This window comes from Protopterus annectens, chromosome 9.part0 (genome assembly GCF_019279795.1).
Source record: "Protopterus annectens isolate FY-2018-M chromosome 9.part0, PAN1.0, whole genome shotgun sequence".
Taxonomy (NCBI): Eukaryota; Metazoa; Chordata; order Ceratodontiformes; family Protopteridae; genus Protopterus; species Protopterus annectens.
The window spans coordinates 470,201,866-470,226,680 of record NC_056743.1 but is presented as its reverse complement, the minus strand read 5'-3'; the positions used below and the strand labels follow the sequence as shown (position 1 = coordinate 470,226,680).

The following is a 24,815-nucleotide window of genomic DNA, read 5'->3' as shown; positions in this document are numbered from 1 at the left end:
ACACACACACACACACACACACACACACACACACACACACACACACACACACACACACACACGTGCATGCACACACACACACGCACACACACACACATGCGCGTGCACGCATGCACACACACACGCGCACACACACACACACACACACACACACACACACACACACACACACACACAAACACACACACAAACACACACAAACACACATACACAGATTCACTTGCACAAGATGCAGTGGACCCCACACTGATACAAGTTGCATAAGGCCCCACTCAGGTGTAAGGTAATGGCCATATAGAAATGCCATCATTGCTGGGACACTGGTAAGGTGAAAAATTCCTTCCTGGATTACAGTGTGATGTCTGTCTGTTTTCAACTTGCCTACTATGGGGTATGAGACATTGGATTGACTGGGAATGCTACTGGGAAGACTCGGAATGGTATAGTTTATAAGGAGTGGTGCTGATGGTCAGCAAGCTTGGGTTGCACCTATGTTCATAGGTGTTTACTAGGCTAACAACCACAAGGGACTTTTTAAGCCTAGCCATGCATCCCAAATCTCTGAGAAGTTCTGATACCCACGATAAATATAAGTAGCAGCTTGGGAGATGAAAAAAGCAGAATAAACAGTCACAGCAATCTGCTGGTGAGAATCAAGCTATGTACCTTGTGTTTATGAGTTAAACACCTTCACCATTATACCAAGCCCCAATCTTTCAAAAAGAAGGAAAGTTACTCCAATTTTACAACATAACCTTAATTCAAGTTTAGTTTGACAGGACTGAAATAATGTTCAGATTCTTATAGCCATAGACAGTGAGTTTCATGTTGTAAGCTAGGTCACTGTGAATGCTTGTGAGCTGTCTTTCATTGTAAAGAGACATATACCACATGCCAGATGGGACATACAGGTGGACAGCAGACTTCTCACCTTGATCTGTTTTGCTCTTTTTTGACCCTGTTGTCAGCCAGTCATCAGCCCCCTTCTAGTGGTAAGCCCATTTATTCCTCATCATCAGGGCGAAGGTAGACCAGGATGGGCCATCATTTAGCCAGCCATCAGAGGTGGTTCAAGATTTTGTTTTTGCAGCCCTATCCCACACATGCAGTCAGCAAACCATGGGAGTGTGATGTGTAAGGGGTGACTACAGTGGATGTTCCCCTCATTCCTGTATGAGGTTTACTGCATCTCCAAGCAGCCTTGTCCTGCCCTCTATAACATAAGCAGTGGTTTCTCTGGTTTCTACCAGGGAATCACAGTGACCAACTGATCTCTGTAATGTCCGAGTGAGAAAGATTGGGTGGATTATAAGTGATGTATAATGTTTGCAACTGGGAGTGTGTCAGTATGGTTTGTGATGTAAAATGCTTGCAACTAGGACAATGTTGGTGTGGTTTGCTTTCATTTACATAAATATATGATTGCCTATGTAGTAAGTGATGGCTTACCAAAGATGTTTCTTGTTTAAAAAAAAGCAGGAATTGAATAACTTATGTAATGTTGCTTAGGTTATATGATATTTAGCAATATATGTGGACTACAACATTTATGTTAATATACTTTTATTACTTTTATATGAATGTAAATTTGCCTGTGTCACAAGTGATAATTCAATAAATGTGTTTGGGAAAAAAATGTGCATCACTCTCTCCAAGCCCAGGAGAGGAGAGCAGGCCACACCCACTTCACTCCTCCTGTATGTCCGACTCCTCCAGTGCCAGGGCTGTAATTTGGCACACCTGGACTGCAGTCAATGCTCCATCCCTCTGTTCCATGGAGCCAGACAATAATGACCTAAAATATTTAGTTCGAAAACTAAGGAATGCCAATTTTCTAAATAAAATAATTTATAGGTCAACTTGTCTAGCAAACATTTTCTTTTGGGGACAAAGGGCAGCCATTTCTCTTCCTGCTTCTTCGGGAGAAGGAAAGAATGTTCCTTTCTTATGTTGCACATGAGGCAATCACTGGGGGCAGCACAATCATGGATGGGTACCAGAACTGCCCTAATTAATTCCATCCAGCAGAATAAACCTTATACTTTACAAAAGATCAACAGAAGAAACTTGATTTGAGGCTTAATAATTTATGGGCTTTGGAAAATGAAATGTAGCATTCAAGCCATGCATAACATATATGGAACTGTACACCATGGACAGGTAATTGGATTCAGAAATAGTATGTTAATCTTATTACCTTTGCATGGCATGGCATGGTCGAATGAGCTCTACTGTGCCACCTGTTATTTATACAGTAATTAGACTCACATAACAAGCTTGTCGTTTTGTGATGATGCACAGCTGAACTGCACATAGTATATTTAAAAGATTGCATTTGCAGTCATCCACTGTGTGCAAAAAGGACAACTATGACTGCAGACATACTCTGCACATGCCCAGCCAGCACCAGTGTGATGATTCATTATAGTAGCCATCGGTACTGCTTCCACTGTATGTCAGCACTTTTACTCTGTGTCATACAAACTTTTGAGGAGTGAGTTCTGCTTAGCATTCCATCCAATGAACAGCTCACCAGTCTTTGAACTCGTACACCTAAACAGAAGCACTGGTAAAGCAAATGCCTGCTCCAGATACCTATACCTGTGCTTCCATATCATCTACAACATTAGATGGAGTGACATATATCTAAAGGAATGCATTGCCCTAGTCTGGAATGGGTGGCTGATACCTATCAAACAGAATACTTCCCTAGCAACCTTTAGAACCAGTCTGGATGGGTGATCACAAATGTTCATCAGGGATATGTAGACAAACTCTACTTAATGGGGGCATTACTAATCTGTCACCAGTACTTGGTGATGGGGCTGAGCTTCTCAATGGTCTCTATGGCTGTAAGTTTAGTAAGAACATATGACAGTACAGGAGTTTTATGTTAGACTCATTCACTTTAGTGAGCTATGCCACTGTATTGTTAGTAAAGGATACAGTGACATTTTTACTACAGTATGTGTATTGAGGAGCAAAATATTTTTGGAATTTGGAGTAACTTCCACAATTTATTAGCCTATCTGGCTTGAGAAATCATGGAGGTATTTTTCAGGAATCAGGAATGACATATTATAGGTTCATAGGTTCATAGGTAGGTACTAGGCTATCTGTCCAAGGACATTTATAAGCCTAGCCAGAGTGTGTCGGCTTTTGTCACCCCATTGATTAATTAACTGAGCCGCTGTCAAGTAGAGAAAATGAAGTGATCCCATGGGTGTATTTTCTGTTACCCATCCACTCGTCAAGGCTTCTCTTGAAGAGTGTGAGTGAGGGGCTCTGCCTAATGTAGTTACGAATTTTGTTCCAAAGCATGGGGAGTCTCTGTGACAGCAATCTATCCCTCCATCATGTTCTATTTATTGTTGTGGCAAGGTTTAGCTGACTAGACCGCGTGGCTCGCAGTGACTTGGATTTCTTTAGGTGAAGCATGTAAATCAATTCTGAGTTGGACATAGCTTTGTAAGTCAGGCAGAGATCACCTCTGAGTAAGCGATATGCCACTGAGTACAGCTGGAGTTTTTTCAGTCGGGCTGCATAGGACATATGTTTGAGGCCAGTAATCCTCTTGGTGAGGTGCTTTTGTGGTCTTTCCAGCTGTTGGAAGTGCCTTGTGAGGTACATCCCAAATGGGACATTGTACTCTATGATGGGTCTGATGAGTGACAAGTAGAGGGGCACTATAACCTCTTTATTTCTAGATAAAAACCCCTTAGTAATTAGATGGGCTACATAGAAGGATTTCCTAACTACTTTGGAAATATGATTGTCAAAGGAGAGATTACTATCTACCTGGGTCCCCAGATCTCTTATTACCTCTTCTGTATTAAGGGGGCTGCCGCCTATGTGGTAATTCGTGGGTGTTTTGTTTTTCCCAAACGGGATGACTATGCATTTATTGGCATTTAGCTTAGACTTTGACACCAGGCGTCTGTCTCAGTAAGGCCTTTTTGAAGGATGTCTGTGTCAGCCGGAGAGTCAATTATGGTTCCCAGTTTGCAGTCATCGGCGAACTTGGTTAGCCATAGTCCTCCTGTGTTTGCCTGTACTTCTGAGAAATATATGCCGAACAGCAGGGGTCCCAGAACCGAGCCTTGCGGGACACCACTTGTGACTGGTTTAGAGTCGGACATGGAGCCCGCTATTCTTACCGTGTGAGTTCTGTCAGTAAGCCAGCTGGCAACCCATCTTGTGACGTAGGGGTTTATGTTCAGGCTGGTGAGTTTTTCTATAATATCCGAGTGAGGAATGGTGTCGAACTCCTTGGTGAGATCAAGGTAAGCTGTGTGAACCACCTTTCCCTCGTCTATGGCCTTGGTAACTGTCTCGAAGAAGTCATCCAGGTTTAGTAGGCATGATCTGCCCTTAACAAAGCTGAACTGGGTTGGGTCAAGTGTTTGGAGGTTTCCAATGTCTTTGTAAATGAGTTCCACGATGATGCGCTCCATAGCCTTGCAGACCAGGCTAGTCAGGCTTATGGGGCGATAGTTACCAGGGTCAGTTGTGGCCCTTCCTTTGTGGAGTGGAATAACTGTTGCTGTGCACCATTCTATGGGCACATAGCCTGTGGAGTGGCTGAGGTTGAACAGCGTGTTTAGGTGGGGGGTTAGTTCGTTCTGTAGTTCGTGCAAGACGGAGCCTGGGACACCATCTGGCCACACTGATGCTGTGTTTTTGGCTTTTGAAAGGGCTGTTTTCACCTGTGCTTCTGTGATTTCCGGGACACTGCACTTTTGCAATATTGTTGTGGGCCCTTTTGAAGGTGAGAGGGAGATGAAGTTTGCACTGAATCTATCTGCCAGTATGTTGGCAATATCAGTAGGTTCGGTATATTTTGTGCTATTTTGCACTATCTCAGAACATATCTGCGAGTTGCCACTTAGATTCTTGACATAGCTAAAGAAGGCTTTGTGGTTATCTTTGGAATCCTTGGCTATTTTTCTTTCGAAGTTAGCCTTGGATGATTTTATGAAGGACCTTAGTTTCTTACTGATACTGATCAGGGATGTCTTTCCTTCTTGGGATTTGCTTTTTTTCTGAACTAGTTTCCTCCATTTGTTGTATAACCTGTTTATGGCAGGGGTCCAACAGACTGGTTTCCTTCTCTTAGGTTCATAGGTTAGGTTCATAGGTTCATACTAGGCTATCTGCCCTAGGGCATTAACAAGCCTAGCCAGAGTGTGTTTGGCTTTTGCCACCCATTTTAAAATGAATTTTGCTATGCCCTTTTTCGAGGTTAGTATACTGTGCCTCTGTCTAACAGTGACTCAGAAGTGATACCCGGAGTAAATCTACAATCTCCCATCCACTCATCAAGATTCCTCTTGAAGAGAGTCAATGAGGGACTCTGCCTAACCTGGACTGGGATTTTATTCCAGAGTGAAGGGAGCCTCTGGGTTATGAATCTGTCCCTCCAGCATGTCCTATTTATTTAAGTGCTGAGGTTCAAGTCTCTCGAGCGCATAGCTCGATGGGATTTGGATTTTCTGAGGTGCAGCATGTCCATTAATTCCGGGTTGGACATGGCTTTATATGTCAGGCACAGATCGCTTCTGAGCAGGTGGTATGCCACTGAGTAGAGCTGGAGTTTCTTTAACCGGGCAGCATATGGCATCTGTTTGAGCCCTTTGATCCTCTTGGTGAGGTACTTTTGGGGTCTTTCCATTTGCTGCAGGTGTCTGGTAAGGTACATCCCAAAAGGGGCATTGTACTCAATTATGGGCCTGATGAGGGATGAGTAAAGAGGCACGATGACCTCCCTGATCTAGATGTGAATCCCTTCATGATTAGGTGGGCTATATAAAATGTTTTTCTAACCACTTTGGCCATGTGGTTGTCGAATGAGAGATTGCTATCAACTTGGGTCCCCAGGTCCCTAATTACTTCTTCCGTACTTAATGGATTACCATCTATGTGGTAATTTGTGGGCACTTTGTTTTTGCCGAAGGGGATGACTATACACTTTTTGGCGTTTAGCTTGAGGCCATGGCTCTGGCACCAGTTGTCTGTTTGTATGAGGCCCTTTTGTAGGATGCTTGTGTCGGCTGGAGAGTCGATTATGGTGCCCAGTTTGCAGTCATCTGCGAACTTGGTCAGCCACAGTCCTTCTGTGTTGACCTGTACCTCTGAGAAATATATACTGAACAAGAGAGGTCCCAGGACTGAGCCTTGTGGGACGCCACTTGTAACTGGTTTGGAGTTTGACATGGCTCCAGCAATTCTAACCATGTGGGTTCTGTCCTTGAGCCAGTTTGCTACCCATCTAGTGACATAGGGGTTTATATTTAAGCTGGTGAGCTTATCTATAATGCCTGAGTGGGGTATTGTATCAAAGGCCTTTGCGAGGTCCATGTAGGCTGTGTCGACAACCTTCCCCTCGTCAATGGCCTTGGTGACTGTTTCAAAGAAATTGACCAGGTTTAAGAGCCAGGATCTGCCCTTAACAAAGCCGAACTGGGTAGGATCCAGTGTCTGTAGGTCCCCAATATCTTTATTTATGAGGTCCATGATGATCCTTTCCATAGCTTTGCAGACCAAGCTAGTCAGGCTTATGGGGCGATAGTTTCCAGGATCTGTTGAGGCACCACCTTTGTGGAGAGGGACCACTGTTCCTGTACGCCACTCTTTGGGTACATATCCTGTAGTAAGACTGAGATTGAACAGTAGTTTTATGTTTGGGTTTAGTTCTTCTTGGAGTTCACGTAGGACGCAGCCCGGGACAATGTCTGGTCCCATTGATGCTATGTTTTTTGCTTTGGAGAGGGTGGCTTTTACCTGAGCATCTGAGATGTCAGGGGGGGCAGCACTCTGCTGGGATAGATATTTGCCCTTTTGGTGGGGAGGGGGGAGTTTGCACTGAACCTGTCAGCTAGGATGTTGGCAATGTCTGTGGGTTCGGTGTATTTTTTGTCATTTTGGACTAATTCTGAGCATATCTGTGAATTCCCACCCAGGTTCCTAACATAACTAAAGAAAGCCTTGTGATTATCCTTAGTGTCCTGTACAATCTTTCTCTCGAAGCTGGCCTTAGATGATTTTATGAGTGCCCGTAGTTTTTTGCTAATACTGATCAGAGATGCCTTCCCTTTTTGGGATTTTGCTCTATCATGTAGTAGCTTCCTCCTTCTGTTGTATAGTTTGTTTATGGCTGGGGTCCACCAGACAGGACGCCTGCCTTTGGAGGATTGGGTCTTGGTTTTGTTTGGGATTGCATGATCCATGCATTCCTGAAGGTGTTCATAGAATGCATTTATAAAGGATTCTGCGGTCTGGGCCGTATTTTCCACAGGCCCGGGGGCTTTGAAGGATTCCACCTCGGTTTTGAGGAGTGTGAAATTTGCTTTAGAGAAGTTTTTCACTGTGGTTTTCTGTGCAGCGGCTGGGGTCGGGATGTGAATATCTAGCGAGATTAGTTTATGGTCTGAGGTACACTTCTGGTCTGGAGCATAGAGTCCCCATGTTGGTGATGATCAGGTCCAGTATGTTTTCCCCTCTTGTGGGAGTGGTAACAAGTTGTTCCATAGCATTTGAGTTTATAAATTCTAGGAACCTTTGGGCTAGGGTGTTGGAGCTAGAGTAATGCTCCCCAGTCTATGTTTGGGTAGTTGAAGTGGCCCAATATAATGGTGTTTGGAGAGACCTTCATATTTTTCAGTGTTTTCAGGAATCTCGAGTGGGGTTCCTGGGTTTGGGAGGGTGGTCTGTAGCAGGCTATAAACTGGAAGGCAGTTTTACCCACTGTTAGTTGCACATGGATAGTTTCTGATGCTTCTTGCTGTGCCACCAACCTGGAGGTGTGGGTATCTTTGACGAATATTGATACTCCCCCTCCTTTTGTGGTTCGGTCCAAGTTTTGGGGCCGAAAAACATGGTATGAGGTATAACCTGGTAGTGCTGGGGTGCTCTCGGGAGCCTTGAACCAGGTTTCTGTTACTGCACAGATATCAATGTTCTCCATGCTATGGAGAGTTTCAAGTGCGTGCATCTTGAGGTTTAGACTTCTGGCATTGAGTAGCATTACTCTTAGTTTCTAATCCCTTGTGATACCTATGGAGGTGGGTTTGTCTTTTGAGCCTTGCCTAAAAAAGGCACTATGGGGGTGGCAAGAGCCTTTGCCAATATCCAAAAGCCCAGGGGTGACAGGTGCAACCCGTTCCTAGCGAAGCATCGTGGCTTGTCGAGCATGTCATCCCAGGCTGACAGGCATTGGATCCCCTTTGAATGACACCAATACTTAAGCCAATTGTTGAAATTGATCATCTTGTCTTCATATTGTGGCATAATTCTTGGTGAGGGTAAGATGATACTCAAGGTCAGGGTCATACCGGCCTGGGCTACATGCTCAGAGAGCTCCTCTATGTCTCTTTTCATGTAGTCCAGGGAGGTACGTCTCAGGTCATTCACACCAGCATGGACAATGACTGAGTTATATTTGTACTTGCCTTGGAGTGACCTGAGTGCTTGTGTTATGTGGCGGATCCTAGCGCCCGACAGGTAGCTCACCGTGACCTTCTCCTTGTTCAGCCTGGTGAGTGGGACGTCAGTGTGCCTGACGATAGAGTCACCTATTACAAGTGTATCAGGTGTGTTGTTTAGCCTTAAGGGCTGTGACTGTTCAGCACACTGGCTTTGCGAGCTATGTGTTGCACGTGTTTTGTTTTGGGGTAGCGGTTGCTTGGGTGTCTGCTTTGGAGGTCTCTGTTGCTTAGGCAGATTTTTATTTAGAGCCTCCGAGTATGTTTTTGTGTGTTTATGTGTTTGGTTTGCTGTCGTGGTAGGTCTATGTGAGACTGGAATTGTAGTGAGTGTGGTTTCCTTCTCCTCCTGACTGGTTACACCAGTACTGAGTTGAGAGAGCTTAGCCTCCATTTTGGCTATATGGTTGCATCTCTCACATGTGTTGGAATTTGTTGGGAGGAGGAGAGGGTTGTCTGTATACATGAGGCAGTTGTAACATTGCCTCAAGATTCCCAGATTCACCAGCAGGACCGGAGAGGAGATTGACAACTGACCTTTGCACATGCTAGAATAGTATTGGGAATTCCTTTATAATTGAAAAAAGGGCCAATGGGGAACAAGGTACTCAAGGGGAGTTTGTGAGTGTGTAGTGCTTTTAATTTTCAAGTGCTGACTTATATAATTGCTTTAGTGAGCAAGTGCCAGGCTTTAGAGTAGGACTAGGGTGTTTATTATGAGAACTAGATCAGTTCTAAGGGAAAAAGTGAAGAGCAGACTTTGTGGAGCTGAGAATGGTTTAAACCCAATTAAGTGGTGTTGCGCAATGCTGCACTATGCACAAAATTGTGCAAAGCTGCGCTAAAGCTGGTTTATAAAGGGGGGACTTGAAAGAGCTAGAAATTGGCCCAAAACGGCCAATAGACTACCAGATTCTTGTGCTGGGAACAATCCTCCAGAAATAGATAGGCTGCTCTAAGCTCCCCACTGCCACTGGTGAATAAAGAAGCCTCCCTTTATCTAAGAAAGGAAATGGGCAACACAGGAACTTTCCAAAAGTCCAGAATACAGCAAAGCCTGTATTTGGACTACTCTAGGTCAGGAAAGACGGGAAACAAGGATAATTTTTTTTTTCTTTTTTGCAACAAACAGCAGGAAAATGCAATAAATATGTAACACAGGCTAGCGCACTTGAGTGTGTAGCCTCAACAGGTAAATGCAACAAACAGGGCAAACTTTAAAAGTTCAGGTGCAAAAACAACTTTAAACAGTTTAAAACAGTACAAGAAGCAGAAATACTTGCAGTTTAGCTAGATCGGACAGTCGCCCAGGTAGTAGCAGCAGCAAAAAAAAACACTTTTTTCAGGTTAGCAGTCACTCTTTTAGCCTCTCTGCTGCTAGCACCATTCTGCAGGACCACAAGGAGCTTGGCTGAGTAGTAACAAGCGCAAAAACCGTGCCAAAGCGGGTTTTATACAGGGGGACTTGAAAGAGCTAGAAATTGGCCCAAAACGGCCAATAGACTACCAGATTCTTGTGCTGGGAACACTCCTCCAGGGATAGATAGGCTGCTCTAAGCTCCCCACTGCCACTGGTGAACAAAGAAGCCTCCCTTTATCCAAGAAAGGAAATGGGACACACAGGAACTTTCCAAAAGTCCAGAATACAGCAAAGCCTGTATTTGGACTACTCTAGGTCAGGAAAGATGGGAAACAAGGATCATTTTTTTTTCTTTTTTGCAACAAACAGCAGGAAAATGCAATAAATATGTAACACAGGCTAGCGCACTTGAGTGTGTAGCCTCAACAGGTAAATGCAACAAACAGGGCAAACTTTAAAAGTGCAGGTGCAAAAACAACTTTAAACAGTTTAAAACAGTTCAAGAAGCAGAAATACTTGCAGTTTAGCTAGATCAGACAGTCGCCCAGGTAGTAGCAGCAAAAAAAAAAAAAACACTTTTATCAGGTTAGCAGTCGCTCTTTTAGCCTATCTGCTGCTAGCACCACTCTGCCGGACCACGAGGAGCTTGGCTGAGTGGTAACAAGCGCAAAAACCACGCCAAAGTGGGTTTTATACAGGGGGACTTGAAAGAGCTAGAAATTGGCCCAAAATGGCCAATAGACTACCAGATTCTTGTGCTGGGAACACTCCTCCAGGGATAGATAGGCTGCTCTAAGCTCCCCACTGCCACTGGTGAACAAAGAAGCCTCCCTTTATCCAAGAAAGGAAATGGGCAACACAGGAACTTTCCAAAAGTCCAGAATAAAGCAAAGCCTGTACTTGGACTACTCTAGGTCAGGAAAGACGGGAAACAAGGATAATTTTTTTTTTTTTTTTTTTTACAACAAACAGCAGGAAAATGTAATAAATATGTAACACAGGCTAGCGCACTTGAGTGTGTAGCCTCAACAGGTAAATACAACAAACATTGTAGGGGAGTGAGTCTTGGTTTTGTTAGGGATGGCACGATCCATGCATCCTTGTAGGTGCTCATAGAGTGCAATTGTAAACGATTCTGCATCTTGGGCAGTGTTATCCTTTAGTGTGGGGGCTGTGAAACTTACCAACTCTGCCTTAAGTAAGGTGAAGTTTGCTTTAGAAAAGTTTTTCACTGTGGTTTCCTTGGTTGGTGGAGGTGGTGGTGGGGTGTGGACATCCAGGGTGATTAGTTTATGGTCTGATCTAACCAGGGACAAGTTGACCTCCAGTATGGAGCACCTGTTTCCCATGTTGGTGATGACCAGGTCCAATATGTTGTGGCCTCTGGTAGGGGACTTTACCAGCTGATCCAGGACATTTGAGTTGATAAATTCCAGGAAGCGCTGAGCCTGGGAGTTTGTACTCAAGTAGTTTTCCCAGTTAATGGTAGGGTAATTGAAATCTCCCAATATCAGGGTGTTCGGTAGGACCTTCATGTTTTCCAGTGTCTCCAGAAAGGCGGAGTGGTGGTCCTGGGTCATGGAGGGTGATCTGTAGCAGGCCACAATTTGCATTGCAGATTTGCCTGATGTTAGTTGCACAGGGATGATTTCAGAGGTATCATGCTGCGCCACTAACCTGGAGGTGTGGGCATCCTTGATGAATATGGATACACCCCCTCCTTTTGTGTTTCGGTCTGTGTTCTGTGGCCGAAATGTTTGGTATGAGTTGTAGCCCAGTAGTGCTGGAGTGCTCTCTGGAGCCTTGAACCAGGTTTCAGTTACTGTACAGATGTCTACGTTCTCCATACTTAGGAGTGCTTTGAGTGAATGCATTTTGAGATTTAAACTCCTGGCGTTGAGTAGCATAAGGCTCATTTTTTTATTTGTGGTGTTTACGGAGGTGGGTTTGAATTTTGAGCCTTGCCTAAAAATGGCACTATGGGGGCAGCAAGAGCCTTGGCCAGTACTCAAAAGCCAAGGGGTGACAGGTGCAAGCTGTCTCTTGTGAAGCAACGCGGCTTGTCGAGCATGTCATCCCAGGCTGACAGACACTGGATCCCCTTTGAATGACACCAGAAGCTTAGCCAATTGTTGAAATTGATCATTTTTTTCTTTATACTGAGGCATCATTCTTGGTGAGGGCAGGATGCTACTCAGGATCAGGGTCACACCCGCCTGGGCTACATGATCAGAGAGCTCTTCCATGTCTCTTTTCATGTAGTCCAAGGAGATACATCTCAAGTCATTCACACCAACATTAACAATGACAGAGTTATATTTGTACTTGTTCTGGAGTGACCTGAGTGCTTGTGTTATGTGGCAGATTCTGGCTCCCGACAGGCAGCTAACAGTAACCTTCTCCTTGTCCAGCCTAGTGAGTGGGGCGTCAGTGTGCCTGACTATTGAGTCACCTATTACTAGTGTGTTAGGTATGTTATTTTGCCTTAAGGGCTGTGATTGTGCAGCACATTGATTTTGCGTTTTATGTGTTGTCTGGTTTGTGACAGGATGTGCAAGTTTTGTGGGTGTCTGCTTTGGAGCTCTCTGATGCTTTTGCAGGTTTTTATTTTGTGTACTTATGTGTATTTTTTGCCAGTGCTGGTTTAGTAGGTCTATGTGAGGCTGGAGGTATGGTGCAAGTGTTAACCTTCTCCTCATGACTGTCTGTTCCAGTCTTGGGTGGAGATACCTTAGCCTCCAGTTTGGCTGTATAATTGCATCTCTCGCATATGTCAGTGTTTTGTGGTAGGAGGAGAGGGCTGTCTGTGTACATGAGGCAGTTGTAACATTGTCTCAGGATACCCAGGTTCATCGGCTGGACTGGACAGTACACCTGAAGTTGCCCTTTGGTCATGCCTGAATAGTAGGGTGAGCTGCCTAATCGCTTGGTTGGTGAGGGGTGGATAAAGAGCCTTGCCCTGCTGGGCAGTCAAGTGTCGGGGTATATTAGTGCTTGCTATTAGGTCTGAGCAAGCGCTGGACTGTAGGATGCTTTTTGAGTGCTTAGGTTGAGAGATAGACTAGTTTCAAGTGAAAAACTGAAGAGGAGACTTAGTGGAGCCGGGAATAATTTAACCCTAGCTAACTGGTGCTGCCTGGTGCACAAAACCGTGCAAATGTGATTTTTAAACTACTAACTTCTGGGCTGGAACCACTCCTCCAGGGATAGATGGCTGCTAAAAGTTCCCCTCTCTCACAGGTGAACAGAGAAACTTCCCTCTATCCAAGTAAGGTATGGGCAACTCGGAAACTTGTAACACAGCCCTGAATTCAGCACTAGCCTGAAAACTGGACTATACTAGCTTAGAAAGGCGGGAAACAAGAACATTTTTTTTTTTAAGAAGATAAGGCAAAAACAGTAAAAAGTACACTTAAAACATCTTTAAACGACTACAAGCGATCAGAAAAGGCTATCACACTTTAGTGTGTAGCCTACAACAGTTAAACAATTTATTTAACTAAAAAACAACTTTTAAAAAGTGCAGGCAGTCAAATAAGTACAATATTTGAAAAAAAACAAGCTTTTAAATCACAATAAGTGCTGGAAAAATCAGCGTTTAGGTAGAAAACTGTTAAGTACAGCAAGAAAATACAGAAAACTGATACTCAATCACTCCAAAGTCTCTCTTTTAAGCTAGAAGGCTTATATCAGTTTAAGGCTTTCTAGTGCTTTCCAGTAGGTTAGTTACAGGAAAGATGGGAAACATGTGCAGATGTGGTCTTTTAAACCAGAAAGTTGAAAGAGATGGACAACTTCCCGAATGGTCAATAAACTACAATTCCTGGGCCAAGAACCACTCCTCTTGTGGTAGATAGGCTACCTAATGCTTACCACTTTCACTGATAAGCTAGAAGGCTTCCCTCCAACACAAAAAGGCTTGGGGGGCTCAGGAGCTTACAAACAGTACTGGATACAGCAAGTCTGTATCTGGTCTAGATAAGTTACAGGAAAGGCAGGAAACAAGCTAGGAATTTTTTTTTTACAGAAAAGCAGCTAAAACAGCAGTAAATACAATTCAAATGCAGTGCAGTCTAGCACACGTGTATCAATATTACAGCAAATACAGTTTAATTAAATGCAATTAAATTAATAAATGACTAAAAAACAAGTGCAAAAGACATTAAATTAGAAAGCTACTAACAAGCAGTAATAAGTGCAGAGTAAGAACAACTGAACAGATAACAACACGCAGAACAGCAACTAAGACAGTTACAGTAAGAGCAGCTGAATATATATATATGTTGTTGTTGTTGTTGTGTCTTTCGGCTTTTTCCCGGTTAGGGGTCGCCACAGCGGAACTCCGGTCCACTAATGATTGGCAGTAGATTTTTATATGCCGAGTTGTCAGCCCTGATGCACAGCCTTCAACGAAGGTACACCCATTCATGCATGTCTCCATGCAGAAGACGCTCTAGTTGAGAATCTAACCGGACAGCGTCTTACTGTGAGGCGACAACGCTACCGCAGCACCACCACCGCGGATAGCTGAATATATATATATATATATATATATATATATATATATATATATATTTTTTTTTTTTTTTTTTTTTTTGAGGGAGGGAACACAGCAGGTTATCCTTCTCAAATGCTCTCTTTGTAGACAGTAGGAGTGCCTGAAGGGTACCCTAAGTGCAAACCATTTTGAAATCTGTCCCTCACAATGCAGTATATCAGGAGCACAATATTCATACAGGACTACATGCATGTAAACATTAATTCTATGCAGAAATCTGCAATCAGATAAGAAATACCTTTTAAAATTAACATGGAAAGTTTCACAAAAACACAAAAGGAATGACAACTTAATAGCAAATTATTCCAATGAACACTGCTCCATTCCATTCCCAAAGTGTGTTTATAACCAGCAAAGCTCAGATAATGTGGAATTGCAGGAAAATTAACCATTCCTGTTTTATGTAAGATGTGTGAGGGGATGTGCTCCCCAAGTCTCCTTTGTAAAAAGACTATTATAGTTACATAAGTGTTCTCTGATAATGTTTAATTGGTAAAAATGACATTTATATTTATCACTGACTCATATCTTATATCTTTTAGTACTGCGGTGGTGGTGGTGCTGTGGTATCGTTGTCGCCTCACAGTAAGACATTGTCCTGTTCGATTCTCAGCTAGAGCGTCTTCTGTGTGGAGACATGTGTGAATGGTTGTACCTTCGTTGAAGGTTGTGCATCACGGATGGCAACTCGGCATGTAAAAATCTACTGCCAATCATTAGCAGACCGGAGTTCCGCTGTGGCGACCCCTAACCGGGAAAAGCCGAAAGACACAACAACTGACTCATATCTTTGAGGTACAGCTCAATCTACCAATACGTTGAACAGAGAGAGAAAGCAAGAGTATGTGTGTGCATGTCTAAGTCTGAGAAAAGCTGTCGAGTACACAGAAAATATACTTTTCAGGGCTATGATAATCATTTTTTCTTTACATAGCTGTTATCTTTCATAGTACAGAGCATTATATGATTTCTTCCTGAAGTAACATTAAAATAAGGAAGAATGATGGCTATTTATTTTCTGTGTAGCTGGTGACTGCCATCTCCTCCTCCAAAGGCTTCCCCTAATATAAAAAAAAAAATCTAAACAGAACAAAAAAACTAAGTTATCTGCTTTTTATTAACTGTTTTTGAGTAAATTATCCTTACACTCTTAACAAAACTAAGTATACATCTTTCCCTCTGCATGTATTTGTGTTTGTAAAGCAGCCTGTATGTGTGAACATGTATGCATGCGCGCGCGCACACACACACACACACACACACACACGCACACACGCACACACGCACACACGCACACACACACACACACACACACACACACACACACACACACACACACACGCACACACGCACACACACACACACACACACACACACACACACCCATGGATGTCCATCTTAAAAAACGCTCACGGCTAGCAGAGTTCCATGTTAATGTATTATACATTTATAACTAGTGAGATAAAAACATGAGTCATATAAGCAAATCTGTGAGGTTGCTCTTGGTCAAGTTAAAGCATGCAAGGTTATTATCAATTACTCACTTCCTGTGGAAGGCATGTTGGCATGGTAACACTCCTAGTTCATCTTTGACTTTAAAATCTTCAAGGCACACTGCACACGTCTGCTGTAAAAATGCACAGTAAAACAAGTATGTAAGCAAACTGACCACAAACAGTACACTTATGAATTACATTATATGTTTCTTAAAAACAAAACATTGCTTTAGATTACACAATCAACACTACCTTGAAAAATGGCTACTGTCATTTGCTTCCCGTTTTCAACTATATGACAGCATGTGTGTGTGTGTGTGTGTGTGTGTGTGTGTGTGTATACACATACATATATATATGAAATTCTGCTGATCAAATAATAGACTATACATTAGAAAACTTAGAATAAGAACAGTAGTCCTGTTCTTATTCTAAGTTTTCTAATTTACAGTCTATTATTTGATCAGCAGAATTTCATATATATATATATATATATATATATATGTATGTGTATACAGCGTTGTCGCCTCACAGTAAGACACTGTCCGGTTCGATTCTCAGCTAGAGCGTCTTCTGAGTGGAGACATGTGTGAATGGGCGTACCTTCGTTGAAGGTTGTGCATCAGGGCTGGTAACTCGGCACGTAAAAATCAACTATCAATCATTAGCGGACAGGAGTTTTACTCTGGCAACCCCTAACCGGGAAGAGCCAAAAGACACAAACAAACAAGAATAAGAACAGTAGTCCTAATGAAATAGCTATATACTTCCTCACTTTTACAACCACAGTTCTTTGTTTTTTTGTTATAAACAAGACACCAGTTACTCTACTGAAGAAAGACAGAAGACAGAGTTAATTGGGAAGGTCAGCTGCAGAGTCCCTCCCCCCAACTGCACATGCTAATGCCTATGTATGAATGTCAACCCCTAATGCAGTCTCTTTAGCATTCAGTGGTACTTCATGTTGATCATCTTCCATGGGCACATTTAAGGCCACTGCTGCTGAAGTAACAGAAGGGTACAGGCAGACCATGAGTTATGAAATAGTGTTTTACAGCTGTGTGTAATTGTACCCTCAAAGCAACCTGTTTGTCATCATATTGCTTGAAGACATTTTTGGTCCAGGACAATGTTTAACTTTCATAACTGATTTTGCTTGGTGTGTCTTACAGATGCCATACATTTCTTTATAGGACTTGCTTTGCCTAAGGAAAGCTAATAAATTGTGTTGCCCCCTGTGGAGAAGAAAGAAGATTTCAACAAGGGTGGTGCGGTAGTGTTGTCGCCTCACAGTAAGACGCTGTCCGGTTCGATTCTCAGCTAGAGCGCCTTCTGCGTGGAGACATGCGTGAATGGGCGTACCTTCATTGAAGGTTGTGCATCAGGGCTGGCAACTCGGCACATAAAAATCAACTGCCAATCATTAGCAGACCGGAGTTCCACTGTGGCGACCCCTCACAGAGAAAAGCCGAAAGACACAACAACTAATGAAATACAGCATTTCCAAATTGTGTGCAAGACATCTTTAAATATCCTATTAGGAAATAATTGTTTTTGATGCCTCATGAGTTTATTTTGTCTTTTAAAATACTCACTGGAAATAAATTTGCAACTACATACATACTAAAAGATACTTTGTGACTTGCATTTTTCATTTTGTTTGGGTGACTTCCAGCAATACCATTTGTGGCCACTCAATTTGTCCCTCTCGACTTCTGTTCTCTCAGTCTTCTCCTGAATTGTTGATATACCCAGCCATTATTAGGGTCAAGAAGAATGTTCTTCATTAATCCCCTCTCATCACAGAAAAACTGGAGGAGGAGTAGATTTTTTGAAATGTTTATTACAACTTTCTGGAACACCCCCTATTAGCAACCAGGACCACTTCACCTTATTTACTTGGGCCTCTGACTGGTTAGGGCAAGAAAAATGGATGTAATGACGTTGGCTGCCTTCCTTTATAGCACTGACAACCTGATGTCAGCCAGCAAATGACAGCAGCCAACGCAGAAAAACATTGACTCTGCTATTTGGGCTGGCTGTGGGCTACCACAGCAGGGATAACCTACAGGTGATAACTGCAACAGTGAAACATGAAGAACATCCAGGATCCACCAAGTTATGCATGCACTCAAGCCACTACACCACAGGTATGATTCCATCATAGTCCATTTGGATATTAATGACCTGAGACATACTTCCCTGGATTATATGAAGACAGACATTGCTGATTTCCCTGAATATGTGTCACAGGTTGGTATGTTCCTAGCATTGAGCAGCATTCTACCTTCACCACAGACGATACCACAGTATGAACAAAAGATAATTGACTTCAATAATTGGCTTAGTTTTTGGTGTCATTCCAGGGCATACCTCTCAACTGTACAGATTTTCACAGAATGCCCAGATATTTGTGCCATATTTTTGATCTGTTTCTCATACAATTATGGTTTCTGGCAAATCATTGAGAATTAAAGTCAGAAAATAATGACAGGCATTTTGAGTTTCAGACTTCATACATACACTTCTGAAAATTTGTACTAAAGCAAAACCTGTTATTCTGTCAAGTTTTTACATTTGTAAGGGCAATATATAAAAAGTATCCCTACTTTTGTCCCTTTGTCCCCCCCCTCCCCCTTTATTGATGGCTTTGTCCACATTTCTTGCTCTAGGAAGTTGAAAGGTATGTTCCAGGGGGATTCAATATTTGTCAGCATGGGAGGACATGGGTAGCAAACCATGACACTTTGCAAAGGATGGTTTGCACCTGTCTGCCCAAAGCTTCTAAATATTGGCCAAACCTTTATCCTTCCCGCTTTTTGCCTTTTTAGGCAGTGCCAAATTGACAAACCTACCGACATAGCAAATAAAATCCAAAGAAACCTAAATTTGTTACTGCTCAATGGTAAGAGCCTAAACAAATCTCCACATCATACAAACTCTCCTCACTGTGGGGAATACAGACCTCTGCACCATTACTGAGACATGGTTTAAATCCGCAGAAAGTACTGCAGACGCTAAAGCTTCAGAGCCTCCCACACATTTAGACCATCAACTGAACAGGCAGGGACAAATGAAGTTTCATTCTATATTAGCAACAAGCATAACTCTGTGTTGGTTAAACAGGATGATGCCCTGGATTTTATCCATGTGCAAATAACTACAGAAAGTCCCATACCATAGCCTAGCAAACTATAGGTCATCCTCTATGTCCATTGAATCCCATAGTTCATACCCAGAGCTACTGGTGACACTCACCATTAAAACAAATACCCTATACATGGGAGACTAACAACCCCTTATAGAATGGGGAAACATATAAACAAATCATGATTACATGCACAATGATTCCTGAAATGTATTAACTCAAATACCCTTGACCACATAGTGCACACTCCAACCAGAGGTTGAAACACACTGGACCAGGTACTCACCAATATGGGAGAGAGCTGTCCCACCCCCCCCATGTCACATCCTCACTGGAGAGGTCAGACCGGAAAGCTGTTTCCTTCAAAATAAAAATCATCTCGGTATCCCCAGCAAACCCTGTAACAGCAGTTAGGAACTATTCCAAAGCAAACTAACTCCTATTAAGCAACGCCTCTCCCAACCCCATGTTCACAGCAACCTATGCAGAATTGTTCACAGAAACCCTGTACAACCAAAGGAAAAACGTCATGACTAAAATTAGGAAGAGCAACTCCCATAATGACATGGGCTCTCTAATTAAACTAAACAGGAAACTAAGAGGACTAATTAAGTCCAAGGCCAATTACAAGGTCAAGATTGCTTCAAAGACTAAAGATAGCCACAGAGCCTTCTACGGCCATGTCCAAAACCTCAAAGGCAGCACACATCAGTGTGCCAACCAGGTGGTCAGTGGTGCCACCTTCATTGAATACAGCAACATAGCAAATTTGCTGCCTGACAAATTCAGCTCAAGCTTCACTCCCCACTCCTGCCCTACCTCCCATCCACGAAATACCTACTAGCACAACCCCCTAACTATTAACAGGTATCAGGTCCTGGTGGTGCTTGCTAAGGCCAAAAAGACAGCCTCAGTGTGCCCTGATAATATCTAAAGATACCTCCTAAATAGCTTGAAACATGACCCATCAGGACCACTTAAATCACTTTTCAACTTTGGCCTAAAAACAGGATTTTTACCATGAGAATGGAGGACTGCAATGGTTATCCCAATGCACAAGGGCGGACCATCAACTGACCTCAGAAACTCCAGACTTATTAGTCTGATTAGTCTAATATGCAAAACCAAGAAAAGAATTATCATGGAAATGATCAACAAATACATAGGCAACCTTCAGACACTGAACGCAATACAGTTTGGCTTTGTCAAGGAAGGTCATGACTACTAAACCTGGGAGACTTCTTTGAGATGGTCACCAAGGCAATGGATGAGTGGCAAATGGTGCATACCACCTACCTTGGCTTAGGCATTTAATACAATACCACATGCGAGTATAGTCGACAAACTCACCAAACTGGATATAAACCCATATATAACTTGGATTGCAAGATGACCAACAGACAGGACTCAGGAAGTCAAGATTGGTAAGACCACCTCTACTAAGAGATCAGTCACCAGCTAGAAACCTCAAGGCTCCATGCTGGGACCAGTCCTACTTGGTATCAGCTTCTCAGAAGTAAAGGCTAATGTCACAAACCTTTGTCTGACCAAGTTTGCAGATGACTGCAAGTTGGGAGCTATCACAGTTTCCCCATTACACAAACGTCTTACAAGAGTTACAGATCAGAACTCAATGCCAAGAAATGCATTAGATTAATTTGGGAAAACTGCCACCCAGGCTACCTATGAACCTATGTCTTACAACCTCAGTACATGAATCGTCAATCGTCAACACCTAGTACATACCTATGAACCTATGGCTTACAACCTCAGTGCATGAATCATCAATCAGCAACACAAACTTTCACCTCTTAAACTGTGTTACCGTAACACCTGATAGGACTATATAATTTATGTAAAATCCTCTTACTGATACACTGATAACTGCATTGCATAAATAATTAAGTAATTATGGAATCAGACGTTAGTATATTCATACGATAGCCATTTCTCTGGTGTTGTTTTATTTGATTTTGCACATTTTATTTAATCAACTTTTAGAATGGCAAGCACATTTTTATTCTTTAATATATTTCTCTGTGTGAAATCTGCTAACTATGTATTTCAAATTTAGGTGAAAAGCAATTATTCTTATTGTTTTATGCCCAGCAAATGCTTGGCCCATGTGGCCAGGCCAGATCCATGAAAAAAAGGTGAAAAAATACAAACAAAAACAATTCAGATCTTCATGTTAATGTAAGTAGTATGAACATGTACTTACTCCATGTAGGTTGAGCTTTTTGGCATCTCCTTTTAACACCACCTTAGGAAAAAGAAAAAGTCATTACAAATTTAATTAAATAAACAGCACAGTTAAAACAAAACGGAAACAGCATGCATTGAACAGTAAATGGTAAAGAAACCTGCAGACAGAATATATAGGAACCTCTGGGGAACAAATGTAAGTTATAAACAACACTGTGTAATTGTTTAAATCATTTTTTTTCATATAGGGTATTATTAAAAGTATGTTTTGATAGAATTCTTGCAGCTGTTTTCCTGATGCACTATGTAGCCTCCTGAAATACATGTTTACTGCAACACTGTGGAATGCATTTGTCAGCAGACATCTTCGATCATAACCTGTACATCACAATGCATAGAAACCTTTTACAGATGACATAACCAGATATAATGACATAAAGTTTGTCACAGACACCTCTAAAATTTGTCATATATTTGTGCTAGGGAGCAATCTGAATGTGACTACTTGATATGCAATTGCCTCCAAAGAATGTGTCATGGCAATCAATGTGATATACAATTTTGTTTAAAGGAAAGGGGAGTAGAACAAACCCAGAGTCATATAGACCCTTTACTTTCATCTTGTGGAAAAATAATGGAGTAGGTAATATTGGATAAGTTATTGTCAGAACTGGATAGGTTAGGACTTGAAACCATACATCAGCATGAATATGTTGAAAACAGATCTATTACCATCTGTAACATGATGTTCTATAACGATATAATAACAGCTATGAATGAAAAATTGTGCTGTAATGTAATTTATATAGACTTAACTTCAGCATTCGATAGGGGGTCATACACAAAACACTGATCAATAAATTAGAACAACTAGGTATTGATTTACTCTTGATAAGATGGATAGATGCATGGCTTACACATAGGACATGGCAAGTATCATACAACAATTGGACAGGTGAAATCCTTGGTTACAGTCAAGGTGTCCCACAGGGCTCTGTCCTAGGCCCTTACTTGTTTAGACTGTATCTTTCACACCTAACTTTTTCATCTGAGGTGTTCTATAGTCTATATGCAGCTGACCTAAAATTAGGTAAAATGATTATACGTGTTACAGATAAGGCATGTCTGCAAAGGTAATTGACTAAATAGACCATTTGGGCACAGGAGAATAATATGCTACCGGATCGGTCGAGGCCTGGGTTAACAACGACTGCCACCAGTACTGTTAGCCAACAGGGTGCCGGCGGAAATTGGGCTACTGTTGGCCGAAGGAGAAGAGGAGGGTGAAGGCATGCCCGAAGGCAGGAAAAGAGGAGGAAGGTTAGGAGTGTAGCAGTGAGTGTAGCAGTGAGGAAAGGAACTTTGAATGTTGGCAGTATGACTGGTATAAGAAGAGAGCTAGCTGATATGATGGAGAGAAGGAAGGTTGATATATTGTACGTGTAAGAGACCAGATGGAAGGGAAGTAAGGCCAGGTGTTTAGGAAACGGGTTCAAATTGTTCTATCATGATGTGGATGGCAGGAGAAATGGGGTAGGGGTTACTAAAGGAACAATATGCCAAGAGTGTTTTAGATGTAAAGAGAGTGTCTGACAGAGTGATGTCGAAATTGATGGTGTAATGATGAATATTGTTAGTGCATATGCTCCACAAGTTGGGTGTGCGATGGATGAGAAAGAGAAATTTTGGAGTGAGTTGGATGAAGTTGTGGTGAGTGTACCCAAGGGTGAGAGACTAGTGATTGGAGTGGACTTTAATGGGCATGTTGGTGAAGTGAACAGAGGGGATGAGGAAGTGATGGGTAGGTATGGTGTTAAGGAGAGGAATGCAGCAGATCAGATGATTGTGGATTTTGTGAAAAGGATGGACATGGCTGTGGTGAATATGTATTTTAAGAAGAGGGAGGAGCATAGGGTGACGTACAAGAGTGGAGGAAGATGCACACAGGTGGATTATATCCTATGTAGGAGGGCCAGTCTGAAGGAGATTGGAGACTGTAAAGTGGTGGCAGGGGAAAGTGTAGTTAAGCAGCATAGAATGGTGGTCTGTAGGATGACGTTGGTGATCAAGAAGAGGAGGAGGAGTGTGAAAGCAGTGCCAAGGATTAAATGGTGGAAGTTAAAAAAGGGTGATTGTGAAGTGGAGTTTAGGGAAGAGTTAAGACAGGCACTGGGAGGCAGTGGAGAATTACCGAATAGCAGGGTAACTACAGCAGAACTAGTAAAGGAGACTGCTAGAAAGGTGCTTGGTGTGACATCTGGACAGAGGGAGGAGGACAAGGAGACCTGGTGGTGGAATGAGGAAGTACAGGAGAGTATACAGAGGAAGAGGCTGGCGAAGAAGAAGTGGGATTGTCAAAGAGATGAAGAAAGTAGACATGAGTATAAGGAGATGAGGCGCATGGCAAAGAGAGAGGTGGCGAAAGCTAAGGATAAGGCGTATGGAAAGTTGTATGAGAGACTGGACACTAAAGAGGGAGAAAAGGACCTGTACCGATTGGCTAGACAGAGGGACAGAGCTGGGAAAGATGTGCAGCAAGTAAGGGTGATAAAGGATAGTGAGGGAAAGGTACTCACAAGAGAGGAGTGTGTTGAATAGATGGAAAGAGTATTTTGAGAGGCTGATGAATGAAGAGAATGAGAGAGAGAGAGAAGGTTGGATGATGAGGGGATAATGAATCAGGAAGTGAAACAGATTAGCAAGGAGGAAGTAAGGACAGCTATGAAGAGGATGAAGAATGGAAAGGCTGTTGGCCCAGATGGCATCCCAATGGAAGCATGGAGGTGCTTAGGAGAAATGGCAGTGGAATTTTTAACTAGATTGTTTAATGAAATTTTGGAAAGTCAAAGGATGCCTGAGGAGTGGAGAAAAAGTGTTTTGGTACCTATCTTTAAGAATAAGGGTGATGTGTAGAGCTGCAGTAACTACAGAGGGATAAAATTGATCAGTCACAGCTTGAAGTTGTGGGAAAGAGTAGTAGAAGCTAGGTTAAGAAGGGAGGTGATGATTAGTGATCAGCAGTATGGTTTCATGCCAGGAAAGAGCACTACAGATGCAATGTTTGCACTGAGAGTGTTATTGGAGAAATACAGAGAAGGTCAGAAGGAGTTGCATTGTGTCTTTGTAGACTTGCAGAAAGCATATGACAGGGTGCCTAGAGAAGAGTTGTGGTATTGTATGAGGAAGTCGGGAGTGGCAGAGAAGTATGTAAGAGTGGTACAGGATATGTATGAGGGTAGTGTGACAGTGGTGAGGACTGCAGTGGGAGTGACAGATCCGTTTAAGGTGGAGGTGGGATTACATCAAGGGTCAGCTCTGAGTCCTTTCTTATTTGCAGTGACAATGGACAGGTTGACAGATGAGATCAGACAGGAGACCCCATGGACTATGATGTTTGCAGATGACATTGTGATCTATAGTGAGAGTAGGAATCAGGTGGAGGAGACCCTGGAGAGGTGGAGATATGCTCTAGAGAGCAGAGGAATGAAGGTCAGCAGGGCTAAGACAGAATATATGTGTGTAAATGAGAGGGAGGGTAGATGAATGGTGAGGATGCAGGGAGTAGAGT

At 42.6% G+C, this 24,815-nt stretch overlaps 2 protein-coding genes across 3 annotated transcripts in view; both read right to left on the bottom strand.

Moving 5' to 3' along the window:
• The window catches only part of MAK16 (MAK16 homolog), a 1,440,501-nt gene that overhangs the window by 489,524 nt on the left and 926,162 nt on the right, over positions 1-24,815 (bottom strand). The gene's annotated exons all lie outside the window — the stretch shown is intronic.
• The window catches only part of RNF122 (ring finger protein 122), a 493,201-nt gene that overhangs the window by 13,579 nt on the left and 454,807 nt on the right, over positions 1-24,815 (bottom strand). The window contains exons 4-5 of one of the 2 annotated variants that reach the window (XM_044083009.1): positions 21,264-21,305; positions 15,943-16,025 (exon numbers count right to left, since the gene is read on the bottom strand). In XM_044083009.1, the coding sequence (XP_043938944.1) occupies positions 15,943-16,025; positions 21,264-21,305 (125 nt within the window). The remainder of the gene's footprint in view (positions 1-15,942; positions 16,026-21,263; positions 21,306-24,815) is intronic. The other variant, XM_044083010.1, reaches the window with a different exon arrangement.